The 26,352-nt window shown below is 46.2% G+C and overlaps 2 protein-coding genes across 2 annotated transcripts; both read left to right on the top strand.

Moving 5' to 3' along the window:
• The first annotated feature begins 7,107 nt into the window (after positions 1 to 7,107).
• Positions 7,108 to 11,512, top strand: LOC117855458 (probable WRKY transcription factor 12). Its single transcript, XM_034737853.2, has 4 exons — positions 7,108 to 7,583; positions 7,679 to 7,725; positions 7,811 to 7,981; positions 11,046 to 11,512. The coding sequence occupies exons 1-4, from the start codon at positions 7,284 to 7,286 to the stop codon at positions 11,212 to 11,214; spliced, it is 687 nt and encodes a 228-aa protein (XP_034593744.1). The 5' UTR covers positions 7,108 to 7,283; the 3' UTR covers positions 11,215 to 11,512.
• Positions 11,513 to 15,046: 3,534 nt separating this feature from the next.
• On the top strand, positions 15,047 to 17,683 carry LOC117846436 (cyclin-P4-1). Its single transcript, XM_034727627.2, has 2 exons — positions 15,047 to 15,627; positions 17,158 to 17,683. Exons 1-2 carry the CDS (start codon positions 15,254 to 15,256, stop codon positions 17,417 to 17,419), a joined length of 636 nt encoding a protein of 211 aa, XP_034583518.1. The 5' UTR covers positions 15,047 to 15,253; the 3' UTR covers positions 17,420 to 17,683.
• The last annotated feature ends 8,669 nt before the right edge of the window (positions 17,684 to 26,352 follow it).

Here is a 26,352-nt window from a genome sequence, read left to right as displayed (position 1 = left end):
ACTAGACGGTCCGCAGCTGAATGTCTTGCGACTGGCAGAATGGCAGGTGCGCTCCATGTTGGGGCAGCAAGAGGGGACGCGATTGGCAAGCGGGCAGGGGGGCGCACCACGAGCTGCCTGCTGCCAGCATGATGCATCATCATCCCGGGCCAGTCCTGTTCCTAGTGGGTGGTGAGGTTGCCTCGGCCCTGGGCCAAGGGGCAAACAAAGCTGCTAGGCTGCATTCAGAAGATATGCCAATAAGGCCAATTGGATTTCGCCCCGGGCATCGAAGCAAACAATCTCATGCATGGCACGCGGTGGCTAAGCTTGTTGGAATTTGTCAGTGAGCACTTGGACACGCATCGGTCCTCTGATGGATCGACAATCGACGACCAATCGACCATATTGCTGCATGCGGGCATGTGTTGGGTTGATAAACCTCTGGTAGCAGTGATGGCACGGTGCCTTCTGCTCATATATATTATATGCTCACTCCGTTTTAAATTATAAGTTATTCGAACTTTCTAAGAGTCAAACCATCTTAAAGCTGACCAAATTTATACAATAAGATAGTAATATTCATGATACCAAATAAGTACTATTAGTCTCTTCATTAAATATATATCTATTCGATGCCATAAACCTTTGTGATCGTTTTTTATAATTTTAGTTAAAAATAAAATGGTTTGACTCTAAAAAAATTAGAATAACTTATAATTTGAAATGAAGAGAGTAGAATCTAACATTGCTTAGCCTCCAGGGCTCCGACCGAATGAATATCTCCAATCTTCTGATATGACTCGCGTACATGGATTACTCTCACGATATAAAAATGAAATTTCTTCAGCCCAATGGCACACTCTAGATCTGTTCTAGCTAGAGCCCTAGTTTATATACGCCTCATGATCTTGTTTGCGGGCGTGTCGTCCTGCTGCGATCTCATGGCGTATTTGACGTGCGTGCGGTCGCGGGGGATCAGATGAGATCTTCCCGTGTCGTCTCGTCCCCTGCTTCGACCGATGACATGAAAGGCTAGCCATCATGGTGAGGAAGAATCCTGTAGAGTGTTAGGTTGCTGTTACCGCGCGCCTTTCCCATCTTATCTGGGGATACCGTTGCCTAGTCGACCTTCCGTGTTTTACCAACCCTAGACCGAGGTTGCAAAAGTGTGCGATGACAAAGACAGTAGCCGCAGCAATCAGGCCCTACAGCCATCCCCACCCAACTATATGATCATCTCGTCGATATTGTTGCACACATCATTCCGAGAATTTCCCAACACAGTACAGGTAACGGGCAGTGTTTTTTTTCCATGAACCCTACACATCATACGGCAGCCTTCCACATCCACAGTGTCGAACAAGAAAACGAGCGCACACGACACGAGCAGTGTGTGTGCCCTGCCGGCAATGGTACGCCTCCAATGGTCGTCGGTCCGAGAGGAAGCCGAAAGGGGGCCCAGCCGTCCAGGAGGCACGAACAAGCGGACCAGCAGCCGCATGCATGCTTGTGCGCACGCGGTCGGGGATGGTGCTGCATGCCGCTGCCATCCCTCGTGTCCGCGCGTAGCGGCAGGACGGGGGGCATTATGCCGCCGGGAGACCCGCGTGATTTGACAACGCGAACGGGACGAAGAGGGAGCGGGCGGTGGCAGAGAGGAGAGGAGGAGGGCGGCGAGGCGAGCTGAGGCGGCGGCAACGTACCGGCCGGGACCGCGCGTGCTGTGGGGGTAAGGCGCGCAGCTGCAGGCCGGCAGGTGCAGCGCGTTGGAGGGGTGGTGCACTGGTGCTTGCATTGGTCTCGTTTTTTTTTCTTTTTCCGTGTGCGCGCTCGCTGGTTTTGTCGCCGAAATGATGCGGTTCCTGAGGAAGCCATATGGGGGGCGCCGAAAGCCTGGCAGCAGGCTTGCCAATGCCACCAGCATCAGCGCTGTGCGTCCACCGAAATTCTACTGCACTTTTTTAGAAAAAAAAACATTGGAACTCTATTCCAGTTTATAGGTCTTTATATTATTTTTTATGTGGGCGTCCATATAAAATTTCATGCATACTCATCCCTGTAAATGGATGCACACCATACTTTTATAAGAAAACTAAGTCAGGACGAGCACACATCACTAAAAATATATATATAAGCAGGATTAAAGTTCATACAGACAAGATACAAATGCTAAAAGGCCTTTGGAAGAAGATATCTTCAAATTTGTCCATCAATAGTGAAAAGACTACAATTTGACTAGGGATTCTAAAAGCAAATTTTGTCAACATATGTGGTAATCTAAACAAGTTCTGTCGGTATATGTGCGTTGAGAAAGGTAAATATATTCCAAAAATGTAACTACAAAAAAAATGAATAAAGAATGTAAAGGGTAGAATACAAAACTTAGTACAACCACTTGTTCTGGGATATCCAAGAGCTCCCGCTATGTTCTAGTCCTTGTTGGAGCCATAATTGGGCCAAGCCCTTTGACCAATTCTTATTGTCTTGGGTAGTCCACTCCTCCGAAGTAAAAGGCTTTTGACCTTCTCTGCAAACTTGTTTGGAGGGTCTTGCAAGACCACACGGTTACTGAGGTATCTTGGTGTCGGGAAACACTTAGGGGGTGTTTGGATACGAGGTGCTAAACTTTAACATTATCAAATCGGATGTTCGGATGCTAATTAGAAGGACTAAACATGAGCTAATTATAAAACTAATTGCAGAACCCTGTGCTAATTTGCGAGATGAATCTATTAAGCCTAATTAATCCATCATTAGCAAATGGTTACTGTAGCACCACATTGTCAAATCATGGACTAATTAGGCTTAATAGATTTGTCTCACGAATTATACTCCATCTGTGCAATTAGTTTTGTAATTAGCCTATGTTTAATACTCCTAATTAGCATCCAAACATCCGATGTGACAGGTGTTAAACTTTAACAGGGTGTTCTCAAACACCCCCTAAGAGTATGTGTGCGGATAAATCACTTGATTCAGCTCTATGCTAATGGCCACTAGATAGATGCACATTTGCCTAAACTAGAACTAGCAAAAATCCTTAATCTTCTTCTGTTTCCTCGATCTTCCATATCATCATTTTGGTGGCAAAAAACCCAAATATTTGTTTGCATTGAACCTTGAGCTCTAGCACTCCTGAATGGCCGATTGGAGTTGTGTTTATGAAATCCACCCTAAAAACTAGTCGTTAGAACCTAGTGAACACGGTCGATGAGCTTGGACCATAGAAAACCAATTTATTGTGAGGATGGTGGGGCACCGCTAGTTCCGGTAGGAGACCACTGCTGGTTCCAGCGACCTTGTTAGCCAAATCCTTGCTTTGAACTCCTATTTCAATGACTTGGACTTAATAGAGAGCTGAGGAAGGGCTCTACAATTCTTATTTTGGGTGGATGGGCTCAATAAGGTTGGGAAAGTTCCAAGTAGCACTGCCGGTGCTGGTGACATGCGACAGTTACTGTTTCAGTCCACTCCATCATGCATAATTTTCCTCTAAATTCTGATTTTATTGATCTTATGTACTGTTTGGAAAGTTAGTGAGGTCTCTACATGTTTATACTGAAATCTTGAGTCCATAACCGCAAAAAAAGAGAATTCTTGAGTCCATAGTTCCAAATCCATTCGAACAAATTCAAATTCATTGAACAAGTCTAGTTTAGTTTCCTTTGTCCTGGCTTTAAATCTTTGAAACCTTCAATCTTCCTTGATATATTAGAGATGGACAACTCTACTGTACATCATCAGTTAGGTCACTAGCCAAAAGATTACTCCAAAATAGCCTTCTATACAAATCCTTCTTCGTGTATAGTCCAATCAAAACAGACGGGCTTGTAGCCTAATGGTAGTCCGCCAAGGGACAGGTGAAGGCACCCGGGAAGGGTTCGAACCCGTTCCGTACCTGGCCTCCTTAGAAGGTCACGCAAGCGTGCGTTGTTCAAAAAAAAAACTACAATCAAAGAAGACAAGACCTAATTACTCCCAAGTGATACTCTATCAATTCCACAATACTTGAGCTAGGCATCATTTTGATCTCTATGTTCACGACATACTTTTTCTTGATCTTTAATTATTCTTCCATTTTAGGTGTTTGGATACCACCAAATTGTCATGTCGTATCCATGAGACTAAAGGCCTGCATACTACTAGTTAGCTAGCAAAATCATGCTAGTCTTATTGATTATGTTGATATTAAATACCCAAAAATGCATGAATCATGCATAAACCAGGGCCATTCGGCTTACAAATAGTGTCTCGTGTCTGACCAAATTCTTTGTGCTATGAATAGGACCTTTGCTTTATATCGCTTCATTGAGCTCAAAGGCAAGCGAGACTCCAAATATACAGGTGACCTCATGCATGTCCAGTGATTTCTTGAGGCTGGCAACAAGAACAGAAAAGAAGAGATAGCTGATGACCACATGCATCATCTATGGCTATGGGTATATGGAAAAACATATGCATGAACATAAGAGCGGATGAAGCCAATACCCTGCTGCATGCCTTCCCTGCTGGCCTGCCATGATCTAGCAAATACTCAAATAGTACTGCAGATATATACTAGGCCTAGTAAGCTAGCTATAGCTACTAGCTACCTGAAGAACGCAATGTAGCTAACTGTTTTCTTTTCATCAAGACAAGAGGTTTCTTTGGCAACTTGCGAAAATGCATATGACACCGAAAGCAACAAGCTATCTCTACAATCCAGGACAGCGGACAGCCCGCAAAAGCGAGAGAAAACAAGGAGAAAAAGGATCAGTGCTACGCGCACACGGACACACATGCATGTCCGGCGACCAGCACTCCAGCTGTACTACGTGCTCCATCATCATCATCATCAATTCGTATACGTGCGTATTTCTCGTCGCGTTTTCCCCTTGTCACCATGCGTTTTCGCTCCTTCTCCACGCACGCATGCTAATCATCTCCCCGCGCTGTCTCGACATGCGCAGACGACGCAGTGTGTGCTAAGCTACGCCGCCGCCGCCACTTTAGGATTTCTATTCTTTTCTTGCCGCTGCCGCCGCTGATTGTCTGGGCAGTATGCGGCAGAATATACGTACGCCCCTGTTCCTGCTGTCCTGTACCTGTTCACGGTTACCAAATCCTTGTGCCTCTCCCTTTCTAGGGCACGCCATGCGATGCGAGGTCTTGGGGATTCTGCTCAAGCACAGCCGCTCTACCGATACGTACACTGGCGCTAGCTCTCACATGCGTGCTGTACCTCCGTCTCTGCGGCTTCATCATTGACCAAATTTTTTGGGCGTATATAGGCCAATGATTTCTGCAATTTCCATGGAAAATATGCATTCATGTTGTGAAGAAGACCCCCGGTGACTAGCTGGCCTAGGCGCCTAGCTTCGCCCCATTCATTACATTAGAAATGCGTAATATGCAGTTGATGACCACTTATTAGCACGATCCTACAGTTAGCATTATTGGGAAAAGTTCAGACTTAGTACGTTTGAACTGGGGATGAATGATAGCAGTATTTGAAACGGATCACCTGAGCGCATTGGGGAGCAGTGGCCCAGGGGGGGGGGACCTGAAGAAGAGGCTTTTGCAGCAGCTCGCAATGATAGGGATTCACCCTGCCCGCTGCAAAACCGTGGCTCAATCTGGAAGGCATCAATGTGCGTGCCTGCAGCAGCAGCTGCCCGCAGCAATGTGTTTGGTTTGCCAACATCTTTTGCAGCCCCACTTCCGCAGCAGTAGATAGCAAAATTGACTTATACTACTATATACTATATGGTCACAATGATTTCTCTGTGCTTTCCTTTCTATTTCTCTTTATCCTGCCCCATTTCAGCATTTTGAAAAACATGCAACTGACCAAAATTGTGATGCATCACTTGTATGTAATTTGTGGTAGATTACTCTACCTAGCTATAACATTCGCTCTGCTGGTAAACATAGCGTTTTTTGTTTTTCTAATGTAGTAGAAATCACCAGAGAGATGTCTTGAAATCATCTGCATTTTTCTGACATTCAATTCCACTGTGGATATGTGCTCACATATTGGTGCCATCTTATTCTCCAGCAAGGTGTTATTAGGGCATTGTTTGATCTTATTCTGAAGCATGTTTAGGTCCCAATGCAATTGCTAGGTGCCTAGACACCCGAGGGTACTACGGTGGTGCCACTGCCAAAACCCGGACAGGGACAATGCATTGGAAGGCAATCAATGGAAGCATTGGTGTCACCGGAGACCACAAAGTAGGCAAGGGCATATATATATACACATGAACGATGCGGTTCATGGCGATTCGGCACGGAGAGGGTGACATCCATCAACGAGACAATTATAATGAAAGAGGGGTGATACGATTAATTGACGCACCCGTATAGCATCGGGCGGCTGTAAATGCTATTTTGAGTAGCAAAATTGCGTTGTACTGAAACAGTGCGTATGCCTAGATATTTTCCCTACAAATCAAGAGCGCCAAATGGGAGGTTACATAGTGGAAAAGCAAAACCTGCCCCCGACGACCCATCCTACTCTGAACACGTACCCAAGACGGTGATGATTCCAGGGGAGACCGGATTCAGATGTGCGCGCTACAGAAATACTGAAAACGAGTGAACCAGCAGTGCTCTTTTTGCGAGGAGGCCGGCCGGGCATCCTGAAAGAAACTGCAGATCGGTCGATTGGGCAATCGATCGCAGGAGACAAAAGGTACAATCAGTGCTAGCTATCCCTCTGTACGCCGAACAATCGCTGCAATAATACATGCCCCGCCTGAAAAAGCTCTGCCGCGGTTGAAGCGCCACTCAAGACGCGATTAGCTTGGAAAGCTGCAGCACGTAGAAGCATAAGCAACGACTGATCAGGGGTTCAGGGGAACCACACGGCGCAATTAACATGACAACCAGCGGATTTCCCCCGTGCTTCTGGCAAACACAAAACGTGATCAATTACAATTAATTTTCCTTTACACCAGACGCATCTACTGACTACTATGATAGACGAGCTAGAAAAAAAAGAGGCAGATCTCTGACACCACATGAAAGCTGCTGATGAATTAGCACGCACTAGCTGGGACAGGGCAACAGCCAGTACTGAAGCAAGTACTGTACACACGGCACAATATAGCTAGAGGCCCTTTAAAGGGCTGCCTAGGCCAGCTCCAGTGACCATAGTCCATACCCCATTGCAGTACTCGATCCTCCAGCATTCCAGAGGGCCATAGCCCACACCACCACCACTTAACCTCAAAGCATCATCGTCACCAAAAGGAGATCTATCCTGTGTGAATTTTCTGCCCCAAGAACCACTTTGATCCATCCATCGATCACTAGCACATATGCAGGCATATATGGAGGGAGGCCAGCTGGGGGCTTGCCTTCCTAGCTTCCTCGTGCCGGATCACTACGCCTTCCCTCTTCCTCTCCCACTTCAACTACCGAGCCAACCAAACAAGCTTCTCCAGATGCCGTTTGACCAGGAAGAGTCCGAGAACCATGGCGTGATGCTCTCCTCCGACCATTGTGGCCTATATCAGCTGCCGGCACTGCCGTTGGGCTGCTCTGGAGCTGCCTCGGCCGTCGCCTGCGGTGGGAAGCCTACTGCTGATTTCATGCCCAGTACTGTTGGTGCTGATGAGGTGAGGTGATCTTTCATGATTTTTGTACATGTACATGACTGCGCATTTTTTTTTATCTTTGTTCCTTATTATGAGCGGTTTTGTTTCTTCTACAGGTGTGCACCTCGTTGACAAAAGGTTGCAACGATAGTGCTAGCACATGGTATGCTCTCTTGTGATGTTTCTGAGATCTCTATCTGTCTATGGTTTAGGGTTTGATGGTGTGCATGTGTTGTGTGAGTGCGTAGGTGGAAGGGCTCGGCGCCTACGATGGCGGATAGAGGGAAGATGAAGGTGAGGAGGAAGATGAGGGAGCCGAGGTTCTGTTTCCAGACCAGAAGCGACGTGGATGTGCTGGATGATGGCTACAAGTGGAGGAAGTACGGGCAGAAGGTTGTCAAGAACAGCCTCCATCCGAGGTATCTGCAATTTTGTACCAATCTACATCATATTTATTGAATTTACGTAGAAGCTGTCCTTCGGCTCGATTATACACTCCAAGCATGCCATGCCTTTGCTAGCAAATTAGCAAGTAATCTCAGATTGTTAATTTTATGTGGTGGTGATCTAATAAGTTGCCTCTTGATGACAATATATATAGAAGCAGGTCCATCGTGTTGTAGCTAGTTGAGGCGATCGATTAGCAGTAGATCTGGTAAATCTTACCCGAGAGACAGTACGTAAGCCGATAGTGAAGCTTGCTTTGTGCTAGACTGCTGGCTAGCTGGTTTTTCAATTGCTTTCAGCTCTTGTGCCTATATATAAGCAATATATGTGACATTCAGAAATATATAGAAGTGGGAAGCATGCAATTGTTTTGGCACTCAATATGCTTGAACTCGAGTTATATTTTCCATTTGTTTTTTTTACAAAATCATATTGCATAGGACCAATGATCTCTACTAAATTGTATTTATTGCAAGGCTAGATCATTAAATGGACACAAATTATTTATGCTAATTAATGTGTTTACTCAACTAGTAGTTCTTTAATTTGCACCAATCGTACAATTTTTTCCACTAACTGGTACTAGTTTGTGTTCTACCGTACCAGATTTTTTAACTGAGTGTACAACGGATAAGGAGTGAAATCATTGCAAGCATATGTTGAAGAACAGAGAGTAGGAAAGATAAATGACGCGGAATTGCATCTAGCTTAGGTTCACGCTTGAGTTAGTTCTGAACCGTACATGTGTGGATATACACACACTTAGACAATTGATCAGAAGTTCAATCTCGCTCTCAGACGACCATAGGGTCTACAGGCTACGGCAAACAGACGCATGCATGAAGTGCACATGCACGTACATAGACAGGTCTTAGATCCTTGCTCGTGTTTCTTCAGAAATCCAGATGCACACAGATAATATAACGTGCCCATAAGTATGGTACTTGACTAGAGATATACCTAGGTAAGAGATATATGCACTATTCGAATCCTATCGTTTTCCTGCAAATATACATGGTTTGAATACAATCTTGATTATTAAAAAACAAAAAAATCTGTAACAATATTAGACTATATTATTAATGCTACCCTTAAATTGGGTTTTACTGTATGTATTTAATTAGATCATCATCTAATAACTCTTAACCACAGCAAGTATTTAGTCGACCAGTAAGCTATGGAAGCTAAGATATCACATTTGAAGAGTGCTATTATTTTTTGTAAATTAGTATATGAGAAGTATGTATGATCAGTTGAGAGAAGAAGAAAATGTAGCGACTCATTTAACGACCAAATATATTTACCCTCTGGAAGCTAAGGTAAATCACATATACGTTGGGGGACAGTTAGTCAATGAACGATCTGTCCTGCTAGGTGACCACAGTAATTAAACAGTGTATTAATAATTGGAGAATCTTTGCAGAAAAAAAGTTATTTGAATTTGATATATTTCTCTTTTATGAAAAAGTTGTGAATCTAAGATGACCTTGATATGAAACATACATGTAAGTATAGATGATTATAAACATTAAATTCAGTAAATCTTTACAAACATGCTAAAATATGGATGATTCAGCCTGAACCCGGCCTGAAGGGAAAAGCTAAATCTTGTCAACGAACTGCGATCATGCATAGGCGATAGAGTACCCACTAAGTTAGAGAGCATTGATTACATTGTTGCAAATAGAAAGGTGCAAACTACAAGTTTCACTGAATGTTAATGAGAGTGTCTTCAATAATGGTGGACTCAACCACACCCTATTATATATAAAAACTTACACATCTTCTAAAGATAGCATAATACTCCGTCTATTTCGAAATGCATAGACTTCCTATCGCTAAACTTTGATTACACGAAAAGTTACATGGATTGACTATGTAAGTTAGATATTATAAGATTCAACATGAAAAGTGATCTCTAAATAATTAATTATTTTTCTTATAATTTTAGTAGAATTATTGGCCAAAGTCTCAACTTGTAGACACATTTGATGTTCTCAGGAGCACTTACTTTGAATCGGAGAGAGTAAATAATATCTTATACTTCATCCAATATAAGGATTTAATTCTGAGTTTGTCCTAAGTGAAGGTATTCTAAGTTTGACTAAGATTACAGATTAATAATATTTATTATGATTGTCGGATTTAGTGACCGTCATTCCACCTAGGGAGTACCCAGATGGTTGATTTGTAGGCAGAGAAGATCGCAAGACCATGAACTTGATGGTAATGCAAGACACAAGGTGCATAGATTTATACAGTTTCGAGCCGCCAGTGTAGCGTAATACCCTATGTCCTGTGTTGGGGGGATTGTATTGCATCCTGTACTCGGGTGTTGGTTGTTGTGTTGAGGGATTGGATGTCCTCCTAGGGCCCCTCCCTCCCCTTATATACTCCGAGGGATAGGATTACATGGCAAGTCCCCTAGTCGGTTCCTGTAGATGAGATCTAGTCGGATTACAACATGTAGGGAGGTCTAGCCGGACTCTATCTTCTGCCTTCTTCATCAAGTCGAGCCGGTCCATTAGTGGGCGGCTGGGCCCTCATGAGAGTACCAGGTATCCATAGCTGTCAATGATATAAAATGAGCATCATCATATCTGTTATGAAAAATGTTTTCATTTTTACCTTTTGGTGTGGTAGATCTGTAGATGTTAATACCTTCTCTATTTTTTTCGAACAATTTAATACCTTCTCTATGAACTTGCATTGATCGATTTAGATAATCTGAGTTAGGAGAAACTCAGAAATTCTTATATTTGTGGACGGAGGGGCACATATATCTCACATTATCTAAATATAATATGTGTCCATATATTTATTAATCAGTGCATACATGTGGGAGTTGTAAGTAGATTGCCTATTAACTATAGTAGCCTTAACTTTTCGATGCCACACGAACAAAATGCTGACATAAACAACTTTGTATCGCTGATTTGTCGAACACGCCCCATGTATGATGTGTGTGATGTATATCGTTTAAATTTAGCTGATTATTGACTCCGCCTGGTTGCGCGCGTGCATTCCTTCGATCAGGAGCTATTTCCGGTGCACCCACAGCAACTGCCGCGTGAAGAAGCGGGTGGAGCGGCTGTCGACGGACTGCCGCATGGTGATGACCACGTACGAGGGCCGCCACACGCACTCCCCCTGCAGCGACGACGCCGCCTCCGGCGACCACACCGACTGCTTCAGCTCCTTCTGAATCTCTATCGTTAATATTCACTGCGCAGTCAAGTGGTCAGAAGCAGCGTGATCGAGAGCATTGCAAGAGCAGCAAACAAGAAGTGCATCGACCCGTGGTTTCTTGAAGGTCTCTTCAGTTTTGGTGGATCGGATGCATGTCAGGACGTGATGAACCAGTAGTGTCATGTGTGTACTCATCATGTAATACGATGTGATCATCCCCGACCATCATCTTGCAAATTAAAAATATAATGATCCATCCATTAATCGATGTATGCACTCATGTAGACCATCAAATATTGTGTACACTTTGTTCACTTTTGCTCCTGTGTATATGCCACTGGTACTAAAGTTCCCAACCACTGAAAGATGATCAGAAAGAAAAACAAGCTGCATGCACGCATGCATGGCTGAAATGGGTGCAGATGATGCCCAGTACGCACGCACGCACCCTGGTGATCCGGTTGGCCTATATACGCGTGTGATAAGATCGTACCTGGTAGGCATGAGCTGCTACGTGACGTTAACGTGCGCGTTCTGCGCCGTCCGGCCGGCCGGCTGACAGGGCAAGAAGAGCTAGCGGCTGCACACCTTTCTATATGCGTGTGTGTACACGTACTACATCAATTCATTATTCATGCAACGCTGGCTAATGATTGTGGAACGGGCCGGGCGGCACCCTGTTGCCCTGACGACCGAAAACGAACACGGGCTCCCAAACAAACCGCCATCAATTCGGGTGTGGTTTTTGCTCAGAGAGACCACGACATGGCTGATGGCTTTGCAGTTGCAGGGTCATGATGTGTATAGGTGCAAGTGCAACCTGGCCTAACCAGGCGCCCAGGCAGGTCACCTGAATCTGAATCATTGAGAGATCGAGCGTGTGGGCTATCTAGTAGTCGTCGTCTCGACCTTAGGATGGTCAGGTCAACAAATTAGCTAGCCTGACGAACATATACGCGCGCTACATTGAAAACGCACTAACATCAGCAAGGCCCACAAGATAATGGCCGCGCGCGAGAGGGAGGAGGGATCTGCGAGGCTCTCTGTACGTGCTCGACCATAGGAGTATGCATGGCCGCCCGCCCGGGCCGGTGGTCCCTGCGCGACGATCTGTCCGAAGGTGCGAGGTCAACTTCGCGTGGACCATGGATGGATGGACGCGCGCGGCGACATGTTGCCTCGCTCGGCGCTGAAAACGCCTGAACCACATGGCTTTTTACGAGACGTACGCGCGAGCCCCGGCACCCCGCAGAGCTAGCGTCCGCGCGCGCCGCCCGCTCGGCTCTGCAGTGGTCTGTCGCGCGCGTTGGGTGGGTGGGCACCTACGGGCCGCGAACGGTGACTTCAGCGCGCGCGACCCTGTTGGCCGCGAACGGTGACTTCAGCGCGCGCGACCCTGTTGGCCGCGCCGCGGACTCGTCGAAGAGGAAGGAGGACGCGCGGCCGGCGGCATGGAGAGCGGTGAGCAGTCGGTGGAATGGGGTTTGTAAACGCTGAGCCCCCGCGGGGTACGGGCCATACCCACGCGCGGGGAAGGCTGTCCATGGGCTGGCCTTGATAAGCCGTCCAAGTTGGTGGCTAGTAGTTTTTTGGCTGGGCTTTGGACAATGCCGCGGCCCGGAGAACACCCTTTTTTAGCACACTGGGCCGACCCGCCCGACCCCTTTCTTTTCTGGACCTCATCAGTTTTGGAGAGCTAGGATAAAAAAGTCCTTAATTTCGGATGAAAATTTGTGACCATTACATGGGGTATTGTTGGACTGTTTTTTCAAACCGAACTCTAACCTCCCGTTCCTTTTATTGAAAAATAATTAATATTAATTGCTTGGTACTAGGTTTGCGCTGACTAAACCTGGTCTTATAGCATACGTCGTGAGCGGGCCAAAACTCAACGGGCTTAGGCCGGTCCAGCTGAGTCTAAAATGCTCAAGTCTGTTCACTGGGCTGCATGATGCGGAGTCAGACTGCATACTTGCACAGCCAAAGCTTTATGTTCGTTGGAGTGCTGTTTTTGTACATATATATTTTCTTAAAGGAAAGCTTTAATAACGAATAGCAAAAAAAAGCTTCAATACTTGCATTCTGCTCCTTACTTTCCAGAGGGTGGTGTTTGGTTGGCGCAAATGTAACGTAATCTGATTACTGAAGTTAACGGATCCCATTACATATGTTTGGTTGCGGTGGTTTGTAATTAATTGACATTGTAATCGAATCCCTTACCTAAATAATATCTATACAAGCTTGTTACCCCTCCTCCTTCGCCGTAATCAGATACAACACCCACACTGTAATCTGATTAAGTTACAGAGTACAACCAAACAAAGATGTAATCACCCATTCCGTCACTAAATACACTATAATTCGGTCCCCTTTGCTTTTTTTTCCGTTAACTTACTAGGAACCAAACACTATCTAAATGAGGATGGCAGGTGAACCGTTCGTAAGAGGTTTTGACAGGGACCGCGCTGTCTCCCTTCACTCGCTCTAATACTAGGTGTTGCTCTGCTGATCAATCTCTTTCGGCTTAATTTGTCAGCGTAACGATGACAGTGCAGTGCAAAATTAAAGCACGTGGCCGGGACGCGACTACAAAAGTGGTTGCAATGACAGCCTCAACCCCCTCAACCTCCCCTGATTAGAACACAATTCAAGGAGCACGCAGCACTAGCAGCTGTAGTTACACTAATTAACAGACTGATACCGTTCACCAGCAAGATTATGAGAGTACGTAGCAACGAACCTTTCTCAGGATGTATAGTAACATGTGACGACAGGCGAAAAACTGGCCCGATCAAAGTTGAACGCCGATCTTGCCTGCTTTCTTCTTGCAGCGGCGCACACGTTTGTCTCGAGGGGAAGGGTCTCTGCTGTTGTTGAGTGGGATGTTGCACGAATCAGCACATAAGGTTGCATTCGACATGCAAAAGAAACTTTGGGCTGTATAGCGTCCTAATGTGGTGACCATGTTGGGAGCACTGCGCTGAACAAATGTGCTTGAACAAATCAGACGTGTGCCAGGTGTGTAGGACTCCTTCCTCTTATTTTTATAGAAAAAGGCAAGATAATACGAGATAGACATTATGGATACCACGTTTAGATTTGGTTTCAAAGTTATTTATTGGCTGGTAAAAAATTCGATATTTTACTGAACAATACTTCCTTCCTTAAAAAATGTACTATGGTACAGTATGAACATGGTATGAACTGGCTCCACGACGCTTCTAATTGCCTGTTGTTCTTAAAAAAGATTGTATGGTATGAGCATGGTTAAACATGGTATGAATTGGAACAAAATGAGAAATTGGCTCTACAACGCTTCTAAGTATACATGTCTCTTGTTTGTTGTTCTTTCCATGTGTGCTGGAGGGAAAGAGAAGCTGGACAATCTTCAGCAACTTCTCACGCTGTTGGTAAATATTGGAACTGGATTAAGGATCCAGGATGCCGTGTATTTTCTAACATTACGTACACATCTATGGAGACAGACAAGAATAATTCAGAAGCAGGAAGCATTACGAATAATACAATCCCGTTGACTTAACCCAACTGCTAACTAGCCTAATTTTCTCACCGAAGACGCCGAACTAAGGACTTTTAGGTTAAAACCCCCCAAAATCAGCTCAAAGAAAAAAAATACGAAAACTAATTTAGCTGTTATCCGACGTTAGGCGTCCACAATATGTTTCAAAACTAGTCTACAGGAATATTCTAATCTAGTCAATCCAGCCACCTGAACCATTACGAGGGTGGTCCATGTAGTGATCTATAGTAAAAGTAAAAGGTATCCATAAACTTACGATCTACCTATAAGAGATATAATTTATCTCTCCCATTCCACCTACTTTCCCTCTATCTCTTTTCTTCCTCTCCCTCTCTCTCCATATCCTATCACTTTACGTATTATCGTGAAGTTTGCAACAGTTACACCGTGAACTATACATTTGGAGTTGCCCTGAGGAAGGCTCCGAAGAACTCCCCCGCCTGCTCTCCACCAGCCCCGGAGCTCAACACGTGCACACCACACCCAGAGGCCAGGAAGCCGGCCGGGAGCCGCCATGGCCGAGTGCGAGGAGCTGGTGGAGAGCGGCGGTGGCGCCGAGGACATGCCGCGCGTGGTTGCCGCCCTCGCCGGCATCCTGGAGCGCGTCGCGGAGCGCAACGACGCGGCGGCGGCCGCGGAGCTCTCGGCCGCCGTGGCGCCGGCGTCGGCGTTCCGGGCGACGACCAAGCCGGGCATCTCGGTGCGCGCGTACATGGCGCGCATCGCCCGGTTCGCTGGGTGCAGCCCCGCGTGCTACGTCGTCGCCTACGTCTACCTCGACCGCCTCCTCCGCCGCGGGCGACGACTGGCCCTGGCCGTGGACTCGTACAGCGTGCACCGCCTGCTCATCACCTCCGTGCTCGCCGCCGTCAAGTTCATGGATGACATGTGAGTCACTCTCTCCTCGCCTGTCGTATCGTTATCAAGTTAACCAACAATCTAGCTGAATTTGAGGCGTACTTGCGGATGATCATCTTCTCGATTAGCTTTTTTTGTCGGTCTATTACTATAATTGGGAACACATGGGTCAATTAGCTAGGAGCGCTTCACTCTCTGTTCTTGGTCTGTTCAGACGTTCTTGATTCTGAAATTTTCTTGTACTGCCAAGAATACCTGGATTTAAACACCTTGATGGTGAATTGCTCGGAATAAATCAATTGGGCCACCTGAATTTCTCTTCTTGCGTGGTTCAGAATTATCATGGAAAATTCAAACGCTTTGGATTCTTATGCAAAGAGTGGCTGTGACAAAGTGCTTTGTTAGCCCTCAAAATAATAGGCATCTTTTGATGTCCCCATCTCTTCCAAGCTTCCCAAGTTCAGAATTCTGCTAGCCAGGAATAGTTTGGAAGTGCCGTGCAAGTAACTCAAGCATCATTTCCACCCCTACCAGAATTGTGCCTCCTTTTGTTTCCAAAAAAAAAAAAAAGAATTGTGCCTCCTTATTTTCTGGGTGTGTGTAACTGTCCAATGAGGTTACTTCTCATTGGATTCAAGAAAAGTTACTTCGCGATATAACATTCTCAAACGTCAAAGTGTCGGTGCTCTAACATCTACACAAGACTCTGTCCTTGAGTGTATAGCAAAAGAAAAATGTGCAAAACACGCATAAATTCAGAATTTCCAGGCTTCCAGCTGCAATCATTGGTGCACACATACACTGATACACCACTGTGCTAATGATCACCATAAGACAAGGAAAGGTAAAGGTGTAGGCTCTCACTCCAACAGTTGATCAACCATGCCGCAGTGAAACCAGGCCATGCATCGGGTGATTCAGGCGCCTGTCGTCCTTGCAAACAAGGCATCGTCCACGGACGACAGAGAGCTATGCTTGTCCAGCAAAGCGACCCCGGTGGTTCCACTTCCACAGTTGCTTTGCTTCCATCCAATCCAACCACACGCATCCACCGTGGACCCGACGACATAAACTAGAATTCCACCCCGCCCCGGCCCCGTCACCTTTCCGCAGCTTGGAATTTAATTCTCGGCGCCAGTTGTAGGGGATTGGGACGGCCAACTTGCCGTGGCCATCTGCTGTTGCTGCTGATGTTTGCCGCTAGCTCACTTCCTCATGTCAGGGTCCCAGGAGCATCGTCGGCCTCTTGCTGCTTTCTGGCTTTGCTATTTGGGCAACTTGGCATTCTTTAAAGATACCGTTTGGTCCCTGTTTGGTAAAATTCTGGTCGTGCTTTTTTCGGTTGCATGCATGATTACAGTGTTACTGTGCTTGTACCGTCAATCATTGGCCAAACTCTCAATCATAAGACAAGTTGAAAGAATCGGAAGGATTACATATAATATGACAAATTGGCAATGCAGTGATGCAGTATTTCTCTGTAAAAGTTAGGCCGAGAAGTAACAGTTGGAGACTGAAAGAGAGTCAAAGTGACCCGTGAGCCTGACTGTACCTGTGCAGATGCTACAACAACGCCTACTTTGCCAAGGTCGGGGGCATCACCCTAGCGGAGATGAACTACCTGGAGGTGGACTTCCTGTTCGGCGTCGGCTTCGACCTCAACGTCGCGCCGGAGACGTTCGCCGACTACTGCGCCGTGCTGCAGTCCGAGCTGCTGTGCGCGGAGGCTCCCCCGCCGCCGCTCAGGCTGCAGCACTGCTGCCTCTCCGACGACGACGACGCCGCCGCCGGATGCAGCGCCCAGCATCAGCTCGCTGCATGAAACCGATCGAAGCCGATCGATCGACGGCTGGTCGGTGTCTTGGGAGCAGGCGTTGTACGCGGGTGCACGTGCACGGTGCGTGAGGGCATGTGTGTGTCTCCCTCCGTATGTAGTCAGCAGGTAGTAGTGGCTGAGTTCTTGGTGTGCACTCTTCCTCCATTTTTGTTTGGTGTAGTGGTGGTGTAGGGGAATCATCAAACATAGTCTTGATTAAATTGTACCGGTAGTAGTAGATTGTATATACAGTGTTGGTGACTTCTGAAATCTTGTGCGTAGTCTGATGGCAAAGGTAGCTTTACCGAGCAGTGAGGTGGACCTACGTGTGTAGAAACCACCACTACGACGACGTGCTAGCAGCTATGCAGTGTCTCCATTGGATGCAGCGATGCGCCAACCACTACTTGAAAGGTGAGGTCTGGAGTATCGTAAGCAATGGGGGCAGTAGGGTTCACACCAGAGATCCGATCGTATGGCAATAATTACGTGCAAGCATCCAAATCTTTGGTACAGGGACACTGCACGCCCGATAAAGGATCTTCGCGACATTTTGCTTGCTCCGGTCACAAATTCAAGTAGCCCAAAATACAAGCACCGTGTTGAGTTGGAAGCTTTAACTCGAGTGGGGAGCTAGGTTCCATTGTAAGAAAGGTTTGTATAAATACTGAGAATTTGACTAAAAAATTCGGTCATTTTTTAAAAAGTTGACAATAGACAATTTTTAAAATATTTAGTTTGGAGACGTAAAACTCATATTTGTATCATTGTCTTAAAATGTACTCTCTCCGTTTCAAATCGTTGATCGTTTTGGCTTTTCAAGATGCATGATATGTCCAAATACATAGCAAAATCTATTTATTTAGAAAAGTCAAAACGACCTATAATTTGAAATGGATGGAGTAGTTTTAATCGCATACGCATTAGAAATTATAACTATACTATTATAATGAGAAAATTGGTTGTGTAAAAGTTAAAATTTGAAGACCATTAAAAAATTTATGGCTTCATGTATTAATAATTGGAGTTATTGGTATTCTCTCGTGGATGCGGATTGTGTAAAAAAAAATCCTTTTTCGTAAAACCTTCGTCTAAAAGAGTTGTTCCTTGGTCTACGGTATCAATGGTGCATGGTTGTTATCAGATTGTGCAATATTATATCAAGCATTCTAATTATCAATGGCCGAGCATAAAGATGGGTTTCGTTTTTTGTGACACATGATCTGTTTGTTTGATCTGCATTTTTTTTAAAAAAACGAATGAGGTAGAAGAGGTACCGATTATATTAAAAAGAAAATGGAACCTAGATTGGGTGAAACAATACTCACGGGTTGGATTGGAACATCAACGCACTCCACAAACTCCATCACACTACTCGACTCTACTCAACCAAACAACATCGACCAGTTGGATTGAGATATCAACATGTGTCGAACTCAACTCATCTCAACAAATAACTATGGGCGGTCAGATTGGGATATCAACATAAGCCGCACGACACCGTCACTCCACTCAACTCAAATCCACATCACCAACGCACCTCCACTAGCCAGACCACCGCAACCATGGCACCTGCACAAACTCGAACAACACCAGCATCTCTTTTTTTATTTCCTTTTTTAAGTAAAACTAAAATACCTCTCATTGATGGCTGTAACACATAGGCATAGCAAGAGCTTCCAAAGCGACGCCTCTAAGAAGGGTTGTGACAAAATAAGCGCCACCGTCGCCCAACCAGAAGGTCCGGGTTTACACCCAAGAAGCATGCAAGGCGCAAAAGGAAAATGGACAATTCGATGAACATTTCCAAGGAAGAGAACGGCTGTTACACCTGGTTTTAAAACAAAACCAAGTGCTACCTATATGTATGCCAGGATCAAGTTTCATACATATAGTGACATCATCAGTGAATAACAGTAACAGTATCACGTAAAGAAATATAAATAATGACTTACAAGCCTATCTAAGATATACAACTTAATCCTGGAAACGAAGGCTCCAGACTTCACAAGCAATCAACTGGAAGTCACGTACGCCTAGAACTCAGCATCATCTTCAACGAACTTCAAAGCAACCTCTTCTTCTAAGCAGCAGTTAGTAAGGGTGAGTACACTTATGGTTGGTACTTAGCAAAGCCACAAAAATAACCAGAATAACGATTTAAGTCCATCTTCAAGTTTATTAATCATGTGAGGGTCCAGACCGCTCTTGACCGTGAGCACGGTTGATCGATTAGTTTTAAACACTCTGCAGAGGTTGTACACTTTCACCACAAGTTGCATAAAAGTTCAGAAGAACTTTAGACCCAACCATGCTGTGCAAAAGTAGGCACTTATCACACTACCAAGGTGTGATTGCATAGGGACGCTACGAGACCTTTACAAAGATTCCCTAGTAAGTAGTAACCCGATAAGGTTTCAGGTCGAAGCAGAGCATAAACCTCTCTCAAGAGTGTGAAGCTACCATAGAGCAGATCAACCTAAGGGTCAGGCTATACCCCATCAACACTTCCTCTCTTGCCCTTTCGGTAAGATTACCTCAGACTAGAGTCTCTAGTTAATTAGCCAAAACTAGAGCCATGTAGTTCTTGTGGTTGCACTGTTTTTCTAGGTGGTTCTTCATGTTCCAATTAATACAAGGTATTCTTGTAAATAAGCATAAATAAGAGGATGGTTAGGGACACTTGCATTTCTCCAAAAAAAAAAGTTGCTCTTAATGCTCTTCAGCTCTTGCTCTCTTGAAACTCTTAATTTTCAAAGCTTTTGAACAACAATCCTTCTACTCGAAACAATCATGGGGCACAACCATACAAAACAAACAAGCAAGTACAACTAAGAACAAAACACCAATCAAAGAAAAGCTTTAAAAGAGCATACTGAAGGATAGGGCTCAATTCTATGGTCACGTAAACGATGAAAGAAACGATGAAGACAGAACTATGGTTGACAAGATAAAACTATCGAGAGGTTTGAATAAAAGAAATAAAAAGACTATATGCTTGATTGATTTTAATTAAATAAAATCATGCACATAGGTTATTTCAAAGAAATACCCTATTTAGAATTAGCAGAAAGTATATTTGAACAGTGAAAACGTGATAAACTTAATCATATTTTATTCATAAATATTCAAGTGTAAGTTATGCCAACTTAACAATTAACTTTAGAAACACAGAGTATGTATAAGACATCTGATCGAATAACTTTGTATTTTGTATTCAACTAAACATGTTAATACTAAAAAGGAATTTATAATATCATTAAGCATATTAACTTTATTTATGAAAACCAATGTATAACACTAGGTAGATTTTATTTAGAAAAGCTAGTTATAAATAGGAATTAATCAATTAAACCTTAGCTTATGAAAAATGGGATAGAACCTAATCAACTTCTAGTTAGAAAACTAAATGAATAAGAATTAGTCAAGTTAACACTTTGTCGGTGCGAAATCTGGCCGACTAGTAAATATTGTAGTTTTGCCGTGCGTTAGATCGGATATGGCCTAGCACACAATGACATAGGATGTATACTGGTTCAGGCAATGGACCCTACGTCCAGCTGGGGTCGGTCGGTCAACTATATTCCTGAGCCTAGGTGCTCAAAGTTTACAGTGGGGGTACAAACGAGAGAAGGATGAGAAGGAGTGTCCGAGACCTAGTCGTGCTCTGGTTCGAGTGGAAGAGAGTGATCGGGGACTCATACGTGCGCTATGTGTTCGAGAGTGTATGCGCGTATGGAATGAATAGAAGTGTCTGCTTATGGAAACATGTCTTCAGACGGGGACGACCCATTCCCTTTTATAGCACAAGGGGACGGCCTTACAAGTCAGAAAGAGAGAGAGAGAGAGAGAGAGAGAGAGAGAGAGAGAGAGAGAGTGCGGGCGCTGCCTAGTTTTGTCGAGGCCCAAGTCATTGGGTACGGTATGGCCGCTATCCTTGGCCCCTGTTCATCTTGTCAGGCAACTCCATTGGAGCGGGTAGGTTGCGGCGGCACTGTGCTAGGCATGCGTAGGGCGTGGTGCGGTACGGTTTCTCGTATGGTAGTTGACCTGGGTGCTTCCTCTTATCCATTCCACCTGCTCCCTAGGCCCACACCGAGCAGGCGTTCCCAGTCGATTGTCCCAGTCGGCCCCGGCCGTGTCGGTCGGGGAGAGTGGTGTGGTCGGTACGGTGCATCCCCGGTCGGGGGAACTTGGTCGGGGTCAGACTGTGGTCCCACCCCCGATTGGACCCTTCTGGTCGCGGCGTCGACCAGGCCTCCTGGTTGGAGGAGCCGGTCGGTGGCTGGATCTTGGTCTTCGACCTGCGTTGCGTTCCTTGGTTGGCCTAGGTACGCGTCGTCGCCGCACCTCTTGTTGGGCCAAGTGCTACGAAAGGAGGTGCTATTGGGGAGCCCGAGTCTATGGACCCGTTAGGAGCCCCTGAGCCCCTTTAGGGCTTTGTTGATGCCGTGAAGGGGCTGTTGAGTTTTGGTCGGTAGGTTGCTGCTTTGTCAAAGGGAACACACAAGGGTACTGTTCGTTTTTGTCTTGTTTGCAAGAAGGACGGTCCGCGTGCAGCGACCGGTGTTGTATCCTAAACGACAAGGATAAGCATCACACGGATCCCATACTGTTGCCTCGTGCCCTGGTACCTCCGCCTCGATTTTAGGCGCCTTTATTGCGCGGTAGCTGTTCCGGCGCCTCGATTCTAGATGCCTTTTTTAGGTGCCTTCATTACGCGTCACGGACACGTACTGTTATGCTCCCTGATGGTAGCTGGCAGCCTGGCTATAGATAGGGGTGCTTTTGCATCTGGAGTCCCCATGGCTCGGGTTGTAGCGCTAGTAGATTTTCCAGCTCTTGCTCTTCGCCAGGGGCAGCTTTGGCTACTCCTCGTGATGCCAGAAGATTTCTCGTAATAGGCACCATGTTGCTCCTTCCCTTCGCAGCCTCTTCGACCATGTCCGGGAGCCATTATGCTAGAAGAATTCTCGTAAGAAGAAGACATCATGTATCCCGGACTCCACTTGCCCCTGAGGCTGGATAGGAGGATGAGGGCATCGTTGAGGGAGGATGAGGAGCGCGGCTTCCTTATCCTTGCTCTCTTCCTAAGCAGCCAAAGATCGCACTTCGTCGTCGGTTTACCTCATTCGCCACAGAGGGAGAGAACTTTTAGCGCAGTTTTTTTTGTATCCTGAGGAGTCTACTCACCTAAAGAGTTTGACTACCCAGATGCTCCAAGTACTTGCACTCCGTAGAAAGGGGTCGCATCCTAAAAAGTACTCTACACCGTGCCTCTGAGGAGGCTCACAAGAGTAGCCTTGTGCGCAGACACTCACGACTATCAGTTATCATGGTAGTTCGCGAGATGCACTAAAAAAACACAAGTCGACAGCAATGTAAATTGCAACAAGACTTCAAATAATTTTACATTTCATTCACATCATGTTTATATTACAATAATCTGATGTTTACTTTTTTACACAAAATTACTCAAGATCTAATTGACTGGCTACTTCCTTGGCGATAGGGGCCACCTCTTGCAGGTACTGCTGAAACTGCTCATCAGAATAGTCTTGTGCTATCCCTTCCACAACTGGAGCTAGGTCTGCCTTCAGGTAGAAGCACTTCACAATAGCCAGCAACTGCTTGGAGACCGACTCGCCTATCTTCTGAATGTAGCCAATAATCTTCACAGGCACTTCCTTGAGTATCTCTGTCAGAAGGCAGGGCTCCACACCTTCGGCAGAGGGCTCCACCATGTCGGCGACGGGCTGAGCCGCTTCGGTTAGCTCCTTCAGAGCAAGCTTTATGGCCGCCAGCTCAGCCTTGCGCTCTTGGATGCTCTTCATGGCGTTCACCAGATCGACCTTCCCATCAGCGCGCATCTTCTGCTCCTTCTTCAGGCGGTGCTCCATGTTCTCGTACAGAGCAGACAATTTGTCGTGCTGTTCTGTTACTCTGTAGTAGGAGTTCTGCCAATCAGTGGCTCGGCCTTGGAGATCTTCCTTTATCTTCTCGAGCGCTACAAGAACAACGCAAAGGAAATTCAGCACTACCAAGTGGAATCAATACTCGACGACTAACAGGGGAAGGCCAGTTACCTTTCAGTTGATGCTTCAAAGTCTTGTTGCACTTCTAGAAGTGATCTTTCTCCTCCTCGGACTGACGGATGATATTTCGGTACTCGACAGCTTGACCGTCATATTTCATCAGAAGTTGGGAGGAGTACTTATGCTCCTTGGCAAGTTCCTGCTTGGGTGCCTCAGCTTGCATTATGGTGTCGTCATAGCCTCGGAGCATCTCTGACTTCTGGTGGGAGCGTGTGATCAGATCCTGCACAACAAAGCAAGTACTCGCATAAGGAACGAGTACTAAATTCAAGTTGTGGATGACGCAGGAGGAAGCTTACCGCTGCATATTCGCCTACACGGCGGTACATCACCATCATTGTGGCCTCTTTTTCTATGGTGAGCAGTGGGTCAGCGATGAGTTGGATGTCTTCCAGATTCACCCCCTCAGCTATCCATGGTTCCTCATGCTCTTCGGCGATTGTTGCACCAAGCGGAACCAAGGCGTGGCTGATTGACGGACCCGCCTTGGAAGGCGGGATGGAGGTCACGGCGTAACTAGTCGACGGACCCACTTCGGAAGGCGGGATGAAAGCCAATACTTCCAGCACTCCAGCAGCTTCAGCCTCTACTTCTAGCTCGAGAGCTACAAGAATAACCACGACACCAGAAGTAGTTGCCACTGTGGCTTTAGTGCCTACCTCCGGCTCGGAGGCTACAAGAGTAGCCACAACACCAGAGGTAGCCACCGCGATGGCCTCGGCTACTGGCAGCTTGAGGGCTAGTACTAAAGAATCATTCAGTGACGCAATTACATCATGCATTAACACGGCAACAAGGGATACAACATTTGGATTGGTTGCCAGCGCGTGTTGGTCCTGCAGCGACAGACTTGCTGGCTCCTAGATGACGTCCTGGACTGAGTGGCTACTGCCATCGGTTGCAGGCTTTGGGCTCGGGCCTTCAGTTTCCACGCTGGAGGATTTCTTGCAAAAGACAACTGTCAGAAGACATACTACACGGCAATATCAAGCTGCAATTAGTACTCGAATGAAGTACAAGTACTTAGTTTAAAGACTTCTTCACCTTCAAAGAGGGTTCCCTCGACAAGCGCTCAAGCTTAATCGTCGGCGATGGCTTCTTCGGCGGGGCTTGTTGGATCACAGTCTGGTCCTCGCCAGCCTTGGTTGCTGTCTCCGCCTCTTGGGTAGTTTGCGCGCTGACAAGGTTGACCCTAGTAATGGGAGGTTCTTCGTCATCTTTGATCTTGATGACCTCCTTAATTGCTGGCAGCTGCTGCTGCACGATTCCAGTAGTTATTCTCTCCGCCTTAGTTACCTCCCCGACTATATGCAATCCACCAGTGTCGTATTGAGTAGACAAGGTGGTAAGGAATTGACTTATGAGTACTTGATCCTCAGGATCTTGTCCTTCTTCAAAAGTTATTACCGGCGGAGGCACGTCCTTAGCGATGAGAGGCTTCTTCACCGCGCACTTCATGGTGACGATGCGCTTTTTCTTCGACGGTGACGCCAGTCTAGCCTCCAGATCATCCTCCGCCGTTTGCCTAGATGATCCGGAGGAAAACCCGACTTTGTCTAACGGTCGGGCCTTGATTACAAACTCTTTAACAAACTCAGAGTCAGAGCTGCTGAAGGATAAGAATTCCCCTAGGTCCTTTTCCTTGACTACCCTCTGCACACTGGCAATTGTGTGTACGCGCGGGGCAGCATCAGATCCACTTGATCTGGGAGGAGGAGGACCAGAGCAGAATAGGTGTACATCTTTCTGCATAAGAAGACAAGTTAGAAAATCAACACTTACAAAAATCAGTACTCGGGGGCTGCGGCCATGGGTACGTACACTACTTGACGGGTTGGCGGCGCAGTATTCCCGCATGATTGTTGGGATCTCGCTCGCATGCTTGAACAGGCACCTCAATCGCGCCATGACTTCATCCACGGTGAGGTCTTTTGATGACATCCGGGATGGATCGTTGAGGCTGGAGTAGTCGTACCCCCATGTACACTGCAGTTGCAGGTGTTGGATCTGCCTATTCATGAAACTAAAAGCCACCCCTACTCCTATCAGCCCTTGCTACTTGAGTATGGCTATCTTCTCCAGGAGATCGGGTAGCTGTAAGCTATCTTTGTGGGTAGGCTCGTCCAACCACCTGTTATTCCAGATAGGGCGGTGGCCTGTCACCTTGGGAAGCTTGGGCTCGTGATTGCCGATATATCACTACCTTTCCTTCCAGCCTGAATGCGAGTCAATTAACTCGTAATCCAAATGCAAGCCCTTAGCTTTCTCCCTCATTTGGATCCCAGCCCCGCCAACTACTTCTGTATGCTCCATTTTGGGCTGAGGCTTAACTCTGAAGATCTTGCGAAACTGCTGAAAATGTGGTTGAATCCCCAAAAAGGCTTTGCAAAGATGAACAAAAATTGCAATATGCAGAATAGAGTTGGGATTGAGGTGAACCAGTTCCCGTGGATGAAATCTGAAGTTGGTAATGCCAAGCCACGTCCAATGAAGTGGGTGAAGATTACCGTTTCATTGGTGTAGGTCTCCATCTGCCAGGGGTTGCCGTATGCAGCTATGCAGCTCTCCAGTTGATGGCATCTTGCCCTTGGACTAGGTTGGCTGCCGCCAATGCCTTGATATCCGCTTTCTTCAGCACGGATTTCTTCTAGGCGCAAGCAGGCAATGGCGGGGCCGTCTGGTCAGTCTTACCATATTTGGGAGTCGACAGCTGGATCTCCTTCTTATTCAACGACTTCTTCTTTCCGCCTTCTGCCGCCTTGCTTGAAGTTGCCTTCTTCCCCATCCGTGTTGCCACGAGGGTCTTCTTACGCATGCGCTCGGGGGCCAAGCGGTGGGGGACGG

The sequence above is a fragment of the Setaria viridis genome, chromosome 1, assembly GCF_005286985.2.
Source record: "Setaria viridis chromosome 1, Setaria_viridis_v4.0, whole genome shotgun sequence".
Classification (NCBI taxonomy): domain Eukaryota; kingdom Viridiplantae; phylum Streptophyta; class Magnoliopsida; order Poales; family Poaceae; genus Setaria; species Setaria viridis.
Note: the sequence above shows the minus strand (reverse complement) of the source record. Positions and strands in the feature narration are given on the sequence as shown.